Source organism: Taudactylus pleione, unplaced genomic scaffold (assembly GCF_031769625.1).
Source record: "Taudactylus pleione unplaced genomic scaffold, aTauple2 ptg000518l, whole genome shotgun sequence".
Lineage (NCBI taxonomy): Eukaryota > Metazoa > Chordata > Amphibia > Anura > Myobatrachidae > Taudactylus > Taudactylus pleione.
In genome coordinates, this window is record NW_028284920.1 from 1,391,995 (window position 1) to 1,406,689 (window position 14,695).

Sequence of the window (14,695 nt, forward strand, 5' to 3'; positions counted from 1 at the left end):
ACCAGGGTTGGCTACCACTGCTCTACATTACTTTACCACCTATTATGTAATATTATTTGTCTATAAGATCAGGATGTCCTGTGAAAACCCCTAACAGTGAGCCAATGCAAATATGTATTTTCCACAATAAAGCCCAGGGGTTAAACTTACTAAGATGGGAGTTCCATTAAGAAGCCCATAGCAACCAAATTCATCTCCGTCTGAACATGGCCTCTATGGCTGCGGCTCTGAGTATGAGAATGCAGCTGCGACCACTGACACTGCCATAACACCCATATATGACCTCTTTTTTGCAATCACTTCAAACTGTCTCCCAACCACCTCCTAGGAATGCCTATGGCTTCCTGCCACCATCTTCACATATGCAACAGAGATTTCTGCGCACACTCAGTGGTACGCATGCGCCACAGGGGTTTCCAGGACTTTGAGCATGCGCAGTATCAATGATCGCTGAACTGCGCAAACGTCGATACTCCGGCCTCCTCTGAATCAGGCCAGGCGCTCTATTACAGAGACATCTATGGCTTTACCATACTCTGTGCTCCATATTAGTCTTACAGAGATTTTTATGGCAAATGAGGACATACGAGCTGACTAAATCTAGTTTATTTCCGCATTATTTGCATTGGGATGAACACGAACAAATACAACAAACGGTTTAATAACAAATTATTGAAAGGTACAAACGTGTAATAGAGGGTTAAAGACTACAGCTAAAGCTAAGGTTACCAATGATATACTTACTGGCCGTTCATGAATATTTTCAAAATACAGAAGGCATTTCTGGAGACTCATTTTTTCCAGATGCATTTGCTTTTTTGTCATATCCTATTTAAAAAAGTTATTAGCACAGTTAGGAGGGGTTCTATGGGATGACTTAATTTCAGCGACTTTTAAAGTTCAACAACATACATGCAATTACTGCAGGAAGTTGCCAGGAATAATGAGGGTGATTATAGTCTAATTCTAGCAGCTATTTTCCATTCAAATCTGCTGTATATATTACCTGTGGTGTCTCTGGCTCAGTACATAAATGAACAAGCACACGTAATGTCAACTAAAAGAAATACTAACCTACTGGGACCATTTTCACCATCAGGCTAGTAAGACACCAGCCAGGTGCCAGCCCTACCCTGATAGTTTCAGTACATCTGGACAGTGCGAGGTACACACTGATATATTAAAGGGGTTGTCCAATTATGGAAGCCCCTCCTAGAAAAAAAAACACCTCTCCATACCCATAAGCAATCTGGGAATGCCTGCTATTACCATGCCATGTCACATTTGTTAACTGAGGGCAGAGACATTACTATACTCGGGATGGGGATGTCAGAATAGTGAGCAAGCCTATTACAAATGACAAGTGTCTGAACAAGTGTAGTCAGCTGCTTTGCAAATAGCAGGGGGTCATTGTATGAGGTAGGCTTAATAGCATAGCAACTGGCAACTCACTAAAGTAAAGAGGTGATTTTATTGGGTACTTCTGACATCCTGAGCTGCAGAACAGTTTAAGTAAAGGCAATCAGTAATTATTTGTAAGGGTTTCAGGAAAGCGTGTCATACACCTATTGTATTCTAAGGTGGCGATGTCCCAGATGTCCTGATTTTTAAGTTATGCATACGGAGAGCGTAAAAACCATGCGGAGTCACTTCAAAAGTGCACCTATGCTTGTGATGGTCTTAGCAAGACTAGAAAGACTTAGGGGCCCATTTATTAAGGATCGCATTTTGCAATGCGATCAGGGCATGCAGTATCGCCCATGATCGCATTGCAAAATGCGATCATACTGGCCGAATGTATGACCCGGCATATGCAGGGAGACGGGCTCCGAAAAGAGCCCGTCCCTGCGATGTGGCCGGAGCGCATTCCGGGCTACTGCGCATGCGCAGTCCCGAGGACTGCACATGAGCGGCGCCCATTGCCGGCGGAGGGATCGGGATCTGGAAGATCCCTCCGCCGGCTGAAATGTGGTAAGTGCCCATAGGACACAGCGGCTAACGCTATCTTCAGATAGCGTTAGCTGCTGGGGTCAATATCGGGAATGCTTTGCATTCCCGATATTGATACATTTGGCAGCATCGCATCCCCCATAGAAACCTATGGGGGAGGCGGCTGCCGGCGGCAATGGAGGGATCGCAGCAGGTATCGGAGACTGCTGCGGTCCCTCCTTCATACATTCGGGGAATACTAAGTATTTGAGGTAAACCCCCGAAAACAGGTGTTTTCTGGGAATTTACCTCAAATGCACGTTGATAAATGGGCCCCCCAGTAATGTTAATGGGGTCCTGCCAAAAACATCAAATGCATATAAGGCCTTTTTACATTTGAACAGGACTCCATGCATTCGTGAATACAGGGTCACCACCACCAGTCTCTCTATATGAATTTATATTTATACTTCACTTACAAAATGTATGGAATGTGAATGTTCCCCTAGTCAGACAGACTATTCTGGTAGAACTGCAGAATCACAATATAGTTTTAGATAGGAATATTGGATTACAATGGTGAAATTCTGCAAATAACCCACAGTGTCCCTCCCTTCATCTTAGCAGGATATACATTCCCAGCAGTTTTGTGGTTTTAACATGCACAATACAGATGTGTCACATAGCCCTATCCTCAAGTCAGGTCAAAAGCCGTGGGTTTAGCCACTTAGCCACGCCATGTGATGCAGAGTTCTGGAAAAAGTAGGTAATCTGAGTAATAAGGAAAAAGACCCAGGTGCTATACTGTATAGCGTAGGACCTCTGTCTGTTGCCTTGTTACCCAGACAGGTGTATGAGGACACATATGTAATTATTCCATAAGTTGGATGTGGATAAAATATGTTGGCATTATTGGGCATACAATATGCGGCCCTCCAGCTTCCATGGGACTACACATCCCAGCATGCCCTGCCACAGTTTAGCATGCACTAATAGCAAAACTGTGGTTGGGCATGCTGGGATGTGTAGTTCCACAGCAGCTGGAGGGCTGCATGTTGAATACCCCTGGCACACAGTATACGGACACTGCTGGATACAATAGGCACGTGCTGTAGGTACACTCTACGTGTGCCAAGATGGACGTACACGTGTATATGGTCAATGCTGCTCACAATGATCAATCACAATCTTTGAGCACTACAAATTTGCGGGCACAAGCGTGAGTGCTTGAGCAATGCTGGACCCAATAGGATGTATGATAAAACTGGGTTAGAATGCAATATACAAATCTGTGATGCCTGGTGTGCAATAATGTTATTTTTGTCTTTATTCCTTTAAATCAGGGGTGGGGAACCTTTTTTCTGTCAAAGGCCATTTTGATATATATAACATTATATGCGGGCCTGGTGCAGGCCACGCCTCCTCCGTGTGACGTCACACAGGGGCAGGGCCACAATCGCCGGTGATTACAGCAATGCCCGGAGCACTCGGAGGATGCTCCAGGGAGCTGTAAGGTCAGTGGTGTGACCGTCTGAAGCGTCCTGAGGACACTACCAGGCGGCACTGCTGTATAGATTCTGGCTGAAGGGGATCATTCTAGGCACCCTGATAGCCAGATGAGGCTAGAAGAAAAAATCTCCAAGGGCCAGACCAAATGATTCCGTGGGCCTTATACGGCCCCTGGGTCTGAGGTTCCGCATCCTGCTTTAAATCAAGGCTGGACAATAACTTCCTCTGATAGGCTAAACTTCTAATTCAGATACCGACAGGGAGTATACCTACCAAGTATAGAATAATGCTGATACTGACGTGTGTGTTATACAATGACTATAGTTCAGTAAGTTGCCCTATCTTTGCCCCGTTATCTGTTGCAGTCTATCTGTGGTGTTATATTAATGTTTGGTTCCCAAGCTATATACAGTACTTATGCTATGGTCTGTTGTGTATTGTAATTATGCTCTGAAATAAAATATATGAAGGATAATATACAGAAGCTAGTGATATGCTAGTTGAAAACAAACAAATAGAATAGAATATGAAAGTCAATAATCCCAACCTGTACATCCATTAGTGATAACGTACCTTTATGTTTTCAGGGAGATTAAGCAGCTGCCTCTTCTCCTTTAGTCTTTTCCATACAGTTTCAACTGTTTCTTCCACAGATGACATCGCTGAGCTGGTGGCCCCGTGTTGTTCCACTACAATAGATGCCACTGGTCTGTCTTCATACATGTTACTCTGTGTGGCTCTTGGCACGTTTTGGTCTTCAGACAATTTCAGTTTTAACTCTGAAATAAATAAGATTCATTAGAAATAGTCTGTGCAGTATAGAGCAGGAACACAAATACTGTGTGTTAGGTGGGATGGGTACGGGATGCCCGGCGGTCAGAATCCAGACACTGGCATCCCGACAGGGTAAGAATACCGACACTTGTTGGTCAGTATTATAACCCTCCCCCTCTCCTTACCCTAACCCTCCCTCCCCAGTGCCTGACTCTAACCCCCCCCAGTGCCTAAACTTCACCTCTTTTCACCCTAAACCTAACCCTCTCCTCCTTAGTGCCTAACCCTAACCCTCCTCCCAGCCCCAATACTTATGCCAGTGGTGGGGATGCCGGCGCCGGGATCCGGACAAGTGTTGGGATTTCGGTGCCGGCATTCTAAGCGCCGGAATCCCTGCGGTCGGGATATTGACCGCATCCCGTGTTAAGTGACCAGAGAAAATCAATCCCATTAATAAGTAGGTTTCACATGGGTAAATATTATTATCCAACAATAACTTTATTTTCCTGCAGATCTGCACTTATAAATAATAGCGAACTATATATACTGTATGTAAATGATATCACATCTATACATTTCAGGCACAAATTACACAGCATCGTGGTAACCCAGAATAAATGCTGTATTGTGACCCAGAAAGCAGTAGTTAGGGCCAATTGCTCAAGAGCAGCAACAAAAAGACTATTGCTGTGAACAAGGTAATTAAAGGTAAAATGAAACAACAATTTCTGCAAATCAACCTTTAGTTTGGCTTGAACTGATTTATGTGGATTTCTGATGATGAAATTCAACCCCTTAACGCAAACTTTCGTCAACAGACATCACGTGTTTGTGTCACACTAGACCCACGTTTACAAAAATCAAGGAGATGGGGAGCTAAGTGTAACCTCTCGTATCACCAACTTTGAGGCTGGATGACATAGGACTGGAGTGCTATCACACTGTCCTATCAAAGGCAGCAATTGATGTGATTCTGAATCTCCTCCCAGTCACAGAGACAGCTGGATCATTCCATGGCTTCTCAATTCCAGTCCTCAAGTACCACCAACAGGTCATGTAATGTGGGTTCTTTATTCATGCGCAGGTGAGAATCTAATTTGCTGGGTCAATAATTATCCTACCGGCTTCCAGACAGAAATCCTGAAAACATAACCTGTTGGAAAACTTGAGGGTTGAGAACCTCTGATCCTATTCAATGCAAAACATTACAAGATTATAATCGTAACTGCTAACAGATCCAGTTTGCATTGAATCTATTATTTAGTAAAATAATGCATTAACTATTGGAATCTCTGATGCCTCCTAACATAACAGAGGTAAAATGATGGAAATGGAATATATTTGTGTCCTATAATGAAAGTTAAAAAATAATAATAATTTAAATAGGTTACCAAAAGAAACCCTTATATGTACTAAAAGAGACCCCCTGTAAATTTGCTTGGGTGATTTACAGATATGTCCTTGCTCATCTAGCTTCAATACGCCATGCAGCGTGATATGCCTGGTGTGAGTGAGACGCCAAGTCCCCAGCAACTCAGGCGTCTTTTTGTGCTGAAAATGCGTCTAAGTCACAATGCACTGTGACTAGGACCCACCAGGAGACTGTGCTGATTAACTTGTATATCTGTGTGCAACCCTAATTTTTAACATGCTCATTTCAATTGGATGACAGTGCTTGCATTGTTAGAATTTTTTTCAAGATCACCGAAAAAGAAAGTAAGAAAGTACCTTTCAGCTGTTTACGAGCCTTTGCCAAGTCATTCATCCATTTCAGGCATTCAAGATTCGAAGTCTTATCACTGTGAGATGGCTATAAGAAAAATACAAAGAAAACAAATATAAACAAAACAATAACAAAAAATAAGCATTTACAAAAACAAATAAATAAATGAAAACATAAATCATGCTCTAGAACAGAATAATAAGAAAAAATCATCACTCTCAAAAGCCAAAAAGATAATAAATGACTAAGGGCGGGTAGTGTACTAACACTAAAATGCGGTCAAACCTCTGCAAAATGTACGTTTTCGGAGATTTGACCGCATTTCCCATATGTAGCATTCACTTTAGGTCTGGCGCTGGGCAGGGCGCTGGACCTAGAGAAAAAGCAGATCTGCGTGCGCCTTTGCGTCCAAAAAGTGGGCGTGGCCATGGAAAAGGGAGCGTGTCTTTAAGACGCGTTCCCTTTTCATCACTCGTCACGCGCTGCTGTCAGTGTGAATGAATGCTGGATACATGAGCCCGGCATCCATTCACCGGCGGAGCCAGCTACAATGCCGTTTTCCCCACCTGTGGGACACTGCATCCCGCGGGTGAGGAAGGCACCCGCAGGCTGTTTCAGCGGGGCGCCGGAGGGCAGAGTGCTTTTTGTCCTTTAAAAATAAGGCAGGGCGCGGCGCCCCGCTAAAACAGCCTAGCGGGAACACTACATATGTAGCAACCTCCAGAAAGCAACTTCCCAGAGTTTGCACCCGATAGGCAACGCTAATAGAAGCCTATTGGCTTATTTTCGGATAACTCCCCCAATAGGTTCCCTCCCAGTGTCCCCCGTGGCTTGCGCATGTGCTGGCCGACGGCTGTGCATCCGCAGAAGGACTCCTGGGTCATAAACCTGGAAGTCCTCACACCACAAAGGACAGTAATTTCGGTAGAGTGGTGCTTTGCATCTTTAATTGCAAATCTACATGCGTGCAATGCTTGATATATTCTGCCCTAAATGAAAAGAGCTACAGACAGATACAAAGAGGTATTGTTTTGAAATGCCACAGCAATGTTCTTTGGATTGAGACCAATTGAAATTAAATACAGTAGACAGGGAAAGTAATTTATTCTAATGTTCACTCTATATCAGAAACACTCTATATAATAAGTGATCAGAGTGGCAGAGAATATTAGGACATTTCTGTATTGATAATGGCCATTGCTTCCTCCTCTAACACACCTTACATTGGCAGAACAGTAACCAATTTTGTGTAATTGTATACAAAAATAAAGTGGAAAACAATAAGGAATTTACTCACACGATAGTTTCTCTCCTGCTCAAATCTATCTTCAAATTTCCTGATCTTCTTCTTGAGGTTCTGTATTTGTTTGGTGAGTTGTATGACCGTAAGGGGCTCTTTCAGATCTTCACAGTTCCCTCGGGATGAGCTCCTTGGCCTTTAAGGATGACAGAACAGTAAATAGCACCTTAAACCAAACTGATTTTTAACCATTTACTAGGAATAATATAATATTGACCAAGAAACTGATGGCTTCACACTGGCGCTTTCCCTCCATGTTTATAGCGCACCTGTCTCTTAAGTAAAAGGATTGATTTGTATGCGTAAAATAGGAATATTTAACTACTTTACTGCCAAATATTTTTTACAAAACTGTCGTATAAATTGTCAATTTCATTAATAAATTAAGTTAAAAATATCTATTTGAAAACTATGGAGTCTATGTACTAAGCCTTAGAGAGGGGGAAAAAAAAAAAGTTGATGGAGATAAAGTACTAACCAATCAGCTCCTGTCACTTTACAGACTGTGTTTGAAAAATGACAGTTAGCAGCTGATTGGTTGGTACTTTATCTCCGTCCACTTTCTCTCTCTCCAGGGCTTAGTACATGGACCCCTTTGTATCGTTCACTCTAGGTCCGGCGCCGGGCAGGGTGCCGGATCTAGAGAAAGGGCACTCCGGCACGCGGCGAGGGAGCGTGGCCACGAGAAAAGGGGGCGTGTCTTTAAGACGCGTCTCCTTCTCATAACTCCGGGGTGTGCCCGGCACTTGAGGACATGCCGGGCTGCCCCCAAGATCTCCCTTCTCTATGAATAGATGCCGGACACATGTGCCTGCCATCTATTCACCAGCAGTGATCACTAACCGCAGTTTTCCCCAACCGCAGGACACTGCGGCCCATCGGTGGGGATGGCACCAACAGGATGTTTTAGTGGGGTGTAGCGAAAAGAGGCTAGGTGCATTCTGCCCTTTTGAAATTAGGCAGGGCGCGGCACCACGCTAAAACAGCCTAGCGGGACGCAACCTTTATCTCCATCCACATTATCTTTCTCCAAGGCTTAGTACATAGACCCCTATATGTCTAGGGGATCTCAAGCATCATAATCTGGGTGTGTGTAGTAGACTTCACGGGATTGTTAAGTAGTTAAAACATTGTCAGCAGTGTGTTGGACAAGATTCTAATGCACTCCAAACACAAATGAAATATATTATATCTGAGCAAACAGTGTCCATAGAGCATTTCAAGAGCCTGTAATAAAATATGAGATTTCTAAGCACAGCACTTTACAGCTACAATCAATTAGGCATGGGCGCTTCTGCAGCTGGACGAGTGCCCGTGTGACACCTCTCGTAAGAAAGGTAACGTGACGGCACATATTCCCTTCTGCGGGTTGTAATTATTGTGCTGTGCATTAATGCAGATAAAATTGACAGATATTTTGCAGGGTCAGCATAGGAAAGCATGCAAATGTAGCTTTGCCAATAATGACGTGCACAACACCCTCTGCTGCATCCTACCCCTGCTTGGCTTCATACACTGTAAGGCGTTTCCAAAACATATAGTGTGCTAAATCACCGCCCCATCAGTTGCACATAGAACCACATTTTTCCTGACTGACTTAGGAAATGACACAGCACAAGGCTGTAAGCTGACACGCATGCTCCTTGTGACAATAAAGCCACCACTCCAATGCTAATAAACATAAATAATGGCATCTAGTGCCCTCCAGTTACCCATCCACAATGGAATAGAACAATATAGCAGTACAGCGGCACTCAGGATGGCTTTTACAAAGACACAAGAGACCCCTGGTAGGTATTTAAATGTTTCAGAACTTTGCTTGGTATTCTTTCAAACAAAACAGTTCTGAAACGTTGAGAAACCTACCAGGGGTCTCTTGCCTCCCGAGTACCGATATATATCTATGATTATCTATAATATGTAGATATTCCAACATTATTTCCAATACTATGGAAAAACGGAGGGCACTCACCAGAGCCATCAGGCTATTTTATTCACTTCCAGCATAATGATAAAGCCAGGTTATTGTCAACGTTTCAGACGCAGAGGACCCTTGTCAAGACTTCAGCATCACATCAAAGACAACAGTGTCTGTGCAAAAATAAGACTTCACATTCCCAGGCGATCTACAGATTATTTTGCACAGACACTCTTGCCCTCTGTTTTTTTATAGTGATGGAAATAATGTTGGACTTATAACTGGACCATGACAGTAGCCTTTGAGGGTGCACCCCGATTATGAGCAGTCATTATGGGATGTGAGTGCAAGAAGATTGGCTCATGTTATGATAGATAAATAGATAGATAGATAGATAGATAGATAGATAGATAGATAGATACACAAACACACTCTCTCTCCTAACCACATAGGAGGAAGCTAAACATTTAAAAAAGCACCTATTTGTTCATGATCCCAATTGAATTTATCAAAATGTTTGTACACTATTTCCACAATTGTGTAAGGCCAGACTGGTATAATGATAAATGACTTACATCATGAACTGCTGAGTGCTGGGAGGGGATGGTGCAGACTCTGGATCCAAGTTGAATCTTTGACTCTGACTGAAGATAGAGCAGCGCGGGGAGAGCAGTGGATTATCTCCATCGGTAATGTGGAACAGCAGCCGGCTGGTGCCAAAGCTGCGAGTATCATCGACCCCAAGCTCTGCATCATTCTGAGACTCTCGAAGCGCTGACGTGGGATCTAAAATGACAGTTGCAGGTTTGTATGTAAGAAATAATCAGTTACTTAGGTGCCAGAGCACACATGGTAATAATGCATAGGAGAGAACGCTGTACATCACAGAGCAATTGTTTCAATGAGCTCAAATCTACTAAGGAAAATACATTATGGAAAATATTCAGACGCCGTTCAGATATTAACACTGCTGGTGTCAGTATAAGAGAGCCAGTTAGTGGCCAAAGGGCTAATAAAGTAATAGTCTTTTCCCGCTTCCATCACCGGCTAAAAACTTCACCTCCCTGTAATACTTCTATAATTCAGCAAGTGGCGGATGCTTTTCATTTGTTACTGATCAATATATTCATGTTGGATAGAGATATACTATAATGAGGTCACCTGGAATAAAGAACAACGTCATTCATCTATGCTGGGATTCAGATGCAAGGTCCATAAGCCAGGGAGAAGGAGATCACCTAGCTAGTACAACAAACTTGTCCTCTTTTTATGGTAGCCTAGTCACTTCCACTTCTCCTCCGTGGAACATGTGACCACCAGAGATAGGATAAGAAGTTGGGAGGTTGCAATGATATTTTATTGGGGTTCAATTTGTCAATATAATTATGTTAAAGTTTTCATGTGGGCAAAGGTTGCTTTACTATACATCTGGGTTCAAGAATTGAGCAAATCAGGAGAGGTATTGGCATCAAGACTTTCCCATTTTTATTGATTAGAAAGCTGGGTACGGTATTTCAAATTCAGCAGCATGGTGCAATCAATGTAATGTTGGATCAATTAGGCTTATTATGCGACTGCTTCAGGTGTAATAACTGCAACTTGAATGACTGTTAAAACAGGCTTATTACAGCCATTGGTAATCACGCTGATGTACAGAACATAATGGCACTTTTCCGAACGATCTACATAGAGTTCTACAGAAGATGTCGGTGTGCACTGCACCGACTGCACAAGTACAATAGGTTCTAATACACCTGATTTTAGCACCAAACTATTGTTCTGTTCATCCAAAATATACTCATTCCAGTTTTATTGTATAGCGACCAATTAGAGAATTTTTACACTTTAGAGACGTGTGAATGGATTCAATGTTTTTTTCTGTATCTGGCATAGGCAGCAATGAGAATGTGATCAAAATCACGTGTACACGGACTATGGGCGATTACACGCCGTCCCACTGCAAAAACAAGAGATATGGTAAGAACTTACCTTTGTTATCTCTGTTTCTACGAAGTCCATAGGGTCCACAGGGTTGACCTTGGGGTTATAGCTGGAACAGGATCCATGGGCACCACACAGTTAAGCTTTTAGCTCCCAGGATGCACTTGGGTCCTCCTCTATACCCGCGCCCCCGAGCCACAGGCACCTCAGTTGGTAAGCAGCCTAGGCCGGAGGAGAATATGGAACAGAGAGAAGGAAGACTGGAACACACAAGAAACCATACTCACAGCAATAGGAGACGGAAAACCGGTGACCAGCCACACAGCCCATTTGAAGCCAGGTGCGTCAGGGCGGGCGCCCTGTGGACCCTATGGACTTCGTAGAAACAGAGATAACAAAGGTAAGTTCTTACCATATCTCTTGTTTTCTACTTCAGGGTCCATAGGGGGTCCACAGGGTTGACCTTGGGGATGTCCCAAAGCAGTACAACTAAGGGCGGGGACGCTCCTGTGCTGAAAGGAGTACCCGGCGCCCAAAGGATGCATCCTGAGAGGCAAAGGTGTCAAACGCATAGAACCTCAAAAACGTTTGAATTGAAGACCAAGTGGCCGCCCTACACAGCTGAACAGCAGAAGCGCCACGTCTAGCAGCCCAAGAGGGACCCACAGAACGAGTGGAATGAGCCTTAACAGAGGCTGGCACAGGTAAGCCCTCCTGTGCATAAGCCTCACAAATAACGGAACGAAGCCAACGGGCTAACGTTTGTTTGTTGGCAGGCCAACCCCTCTTGTGAAAACCAAAGAGGATAAACAAGGAATCAGACTTCCTAACCGAAGCCGTCCGGTCTACATAAATTCTAAGCGCCCGGACCACATCTAAGGAAGTCTCACCAGCTGAAAGATCAGGGGACTGAAAAGCTGGCACAACAAGTTCCTGATTAATATGGAACTTCGAGACCACTTTGGGCAAAAACTCAGGACGAGTGCGGAGCACCGCTCTGTCCTGGTGAAAAATCAGGAAAGGAGGGCGACAGGAAAGCGCCCCCAATTCAGACACCCTCCTGGCCGAAGCAATTGCCAGGAGAAAAACCGTCTTAAATGTCAGCCACTTGAGCTCCACCGCCTCAAGAGGCTCAAACGGAGGACCCTGCAGGACCCGTAGCACCACCGCCAAGTCCAAAGGAGCCACAGGAGGCACAAAGGGAGGCTGGATCCTGAGAACACCTTGGAAAAAGGTGTGAACGTCTGGTAGTATTGCAATCCGCCGTTGAAACCACACGGACAAGGCGGACACATGAACCTTCAGAGATGCAAGGCGTAAGCCGAGATCCAATCCTGACTGAAGAAATTCCAAGATCCTAGAAACTCGGAACACCTGAGGATCATAAAGTCTGGACTCACACCACTGAAAGTAAGTGTGCCACACTCTGTGATAAATCCGTGCTGAAGCAGGCTTGCGTGCCCTGAGCATCGTACCAATAACCGAACTGGAGAAGCCCCGAGACCTCAAGACGGCTGTCTCAAGAGCCACGCCGTCAAAGACAGCCGACCCAGATCCGGGTAAAGGCAGGGCCCCTGAGACAACAGGTCCCGACGTTGAGGAAGAAGGTACGGAGCGTCGATGGAGAGGCTCCTGAGATCGGAGTACCAAGGACGTCTGGGCCACGCCGGAGCTACCAGCACGAGCATGCCGCCGTCCTGCTTGAATTTCCGCAGAACCCGAGGAAGCAGGGATATCGGAGGAAACAGATACGCCAGGTGAAACGTCCATGTCACCGACAGCGCGTCCACCAGACTTGCACCTGCGTCTCTTGTCCTTGACCCGTAAACGGGCAACTAGTGATTGTGACGGGAGGCCATCAAGTCCAGCTCCGGCAGTCCCCACCTGTCCACGAGTAGCTGAAACACCTCTGGGTGAAGCGACCATTCCACGGGATGCACGTCGTGACGGCTGAGGAAGTCCGCCTCCCAATTGAGGACTCCGGGGATGAAGACCGCCGAGATCGCTGGAATGTGACCCTCCGCCCAAGACAGGATACGAGACACCTCCGACATCGCTGCCTGACTGCGAGTTCCGCCTTGGTGATTGATATACGCCACCGTGGTGGCGTTGTCGGACTGCACCTGTACCGCCCTTCCGTGAAGAGCGGGGCCGGACGACTGCAGGGCCTTGTATACTGCCCGCAGTTCCAGGATGTTGATGGGGAGAAGTGCTTCTTCCGCTGACCAACGACCCTGAAGCGACAAAGAGCCGGTCACTGCCCCCCAACCCCGGAGACTGGCATCCGTCGTGAGCAGGACCCAGTCCGGGATCCAAAATGGGCGCCCCTCGACCAGATGAGCTGTCTGAAGCCACCAAGCCAAAGATAGCCGAACGTCCGGAGACAACACCAGCACCTGAGAGCGGATCCGGTGAGGTAACCCGTTCCATTCTGATAGAATCAGCCCCTGCAGGGGCCGGGAATGGAACTGGGCAAATTCCACCATGTCGAATGTCGACACCATGGACCCCAGAACTCTCATAGCCGAATGGACTGACAGGCGGCAACGGCTCAGGCAACTGCGTATCCGCAGCTGTAGGGAGGCGACCTTCTCCGGAGTCAGGAAGATCCTTTGCTGACGCGAATCCAGCAGGGCTCCCAAATGAACCATCCGCTGTGATGGAATCAGAGAGGACTTTTTCCAATTTATCAACCACCCGTGTGCTTGCAGGCAAGCGATCGTCAGGTGGAGATGTTGAAGCAGTACCTCCGGGGAGCTCGCCAGCAACAGGAGGTCGTCCAGGTACGGCAGCAGCCGTACATTCTGGTTCCGAAGATGTGCGGCCATGACCGCCATAATCTTCGTGAACACCCTCGGTGCCGTGGAGAGACCAAAGGGTAGCGCCCGGAACTGATAGTGGTGTTGAAGGATAGCGAACCTCAGATACCGCTGGTGTGAAGATGCTATCGGAACATGGAGGTAGGCGTCCTGGATGTCCAGGGACACCATGTAATCCCCCGGTTCCATCGCCAGAATGATGGAACGTAACGTTTCCATCCTGAACTTGGGAACTCTGAGGAATTTGTTCAGAGACTTCAAGTTGAGGATAGGGCGATGAGAACCATTGGGTTTCTGCACCAGAAACAGAGACGAATAATACCCCGTCCCTCGTTGTGATAGAGGAACGGGAACAATGACCCCTGCTTTCAGCAAGGACTCTATAGCCTCCTGAACCTGTAACGCCTTGGTCTTGTTCTGAGAAGGACTTGTGCAGAAAAACTGGTGGGGTGGTCTGTGCCGAAAAGACAGGGCGTACCCCTGGGAGACCACTTCTCGAACCCAGGCATCCGTGGTGGTATTGTGCCAGCACTGGGCAAATAGAAGAAGTCGGCCTCCCACTCTGAGGTCCCCCAGAGGGAGGCCCGTCCCATCAGGCCGCAGGTTTATCTTCCTGCTTGGAAGAAGGGCGCCGAGCACTCCAGGCTTGCTTCTTGGGTTTAGAGGCCGTCTTACTCGCAGACTGTCTCGGGAAGGAATGACCTTTCGCCTTACCCTGAACCCGAAAGGAACGAAAAGCCGAACTCCGAACCTTAGCAGGCAGTGCCGCCGAAGGGAGGAAG

At 46.0% G+C, this 14,695-nt stretch overlaps 1 protein-coding gene across 2 annotated transcripts in view; it reads right to left on the bottom strand.

Moving 5' to 3' along the window:
• The window catches only part of FAM13C (family with sequence similarity 13 member C), a 382,048-nt gene that overhangs the window by 24,845 nt on the left and 342,508 nt on the right, over positions 1-14,695 (bottom strand). For both annotated transcript variants that reach the window (XM_088450454.1, XM_088450455.1), the window contains 5 exons: positions 9,729-9,939; positions 7,233-7,371; positions 5,941-6,022; positions 4,012-4,217; positions 745-828 (listed from right to left, as the gene is read on the bottom strand). In XM_088450454.1, coding sequence (XP_088306580.1) covers positions 745-828; positions 4,012-4,217; positions 5,941-6,022; positions 7,233-7,371; positions 9,729-9,939 — 722 coding nt within the window. The remainder of the gene's footprint in view (positions 1-744; positions 829-4,011; positions 4,218-5,940; positions 6,023-7,232; positions 7,372-9,728; positions 9,940-14,695) is intronic.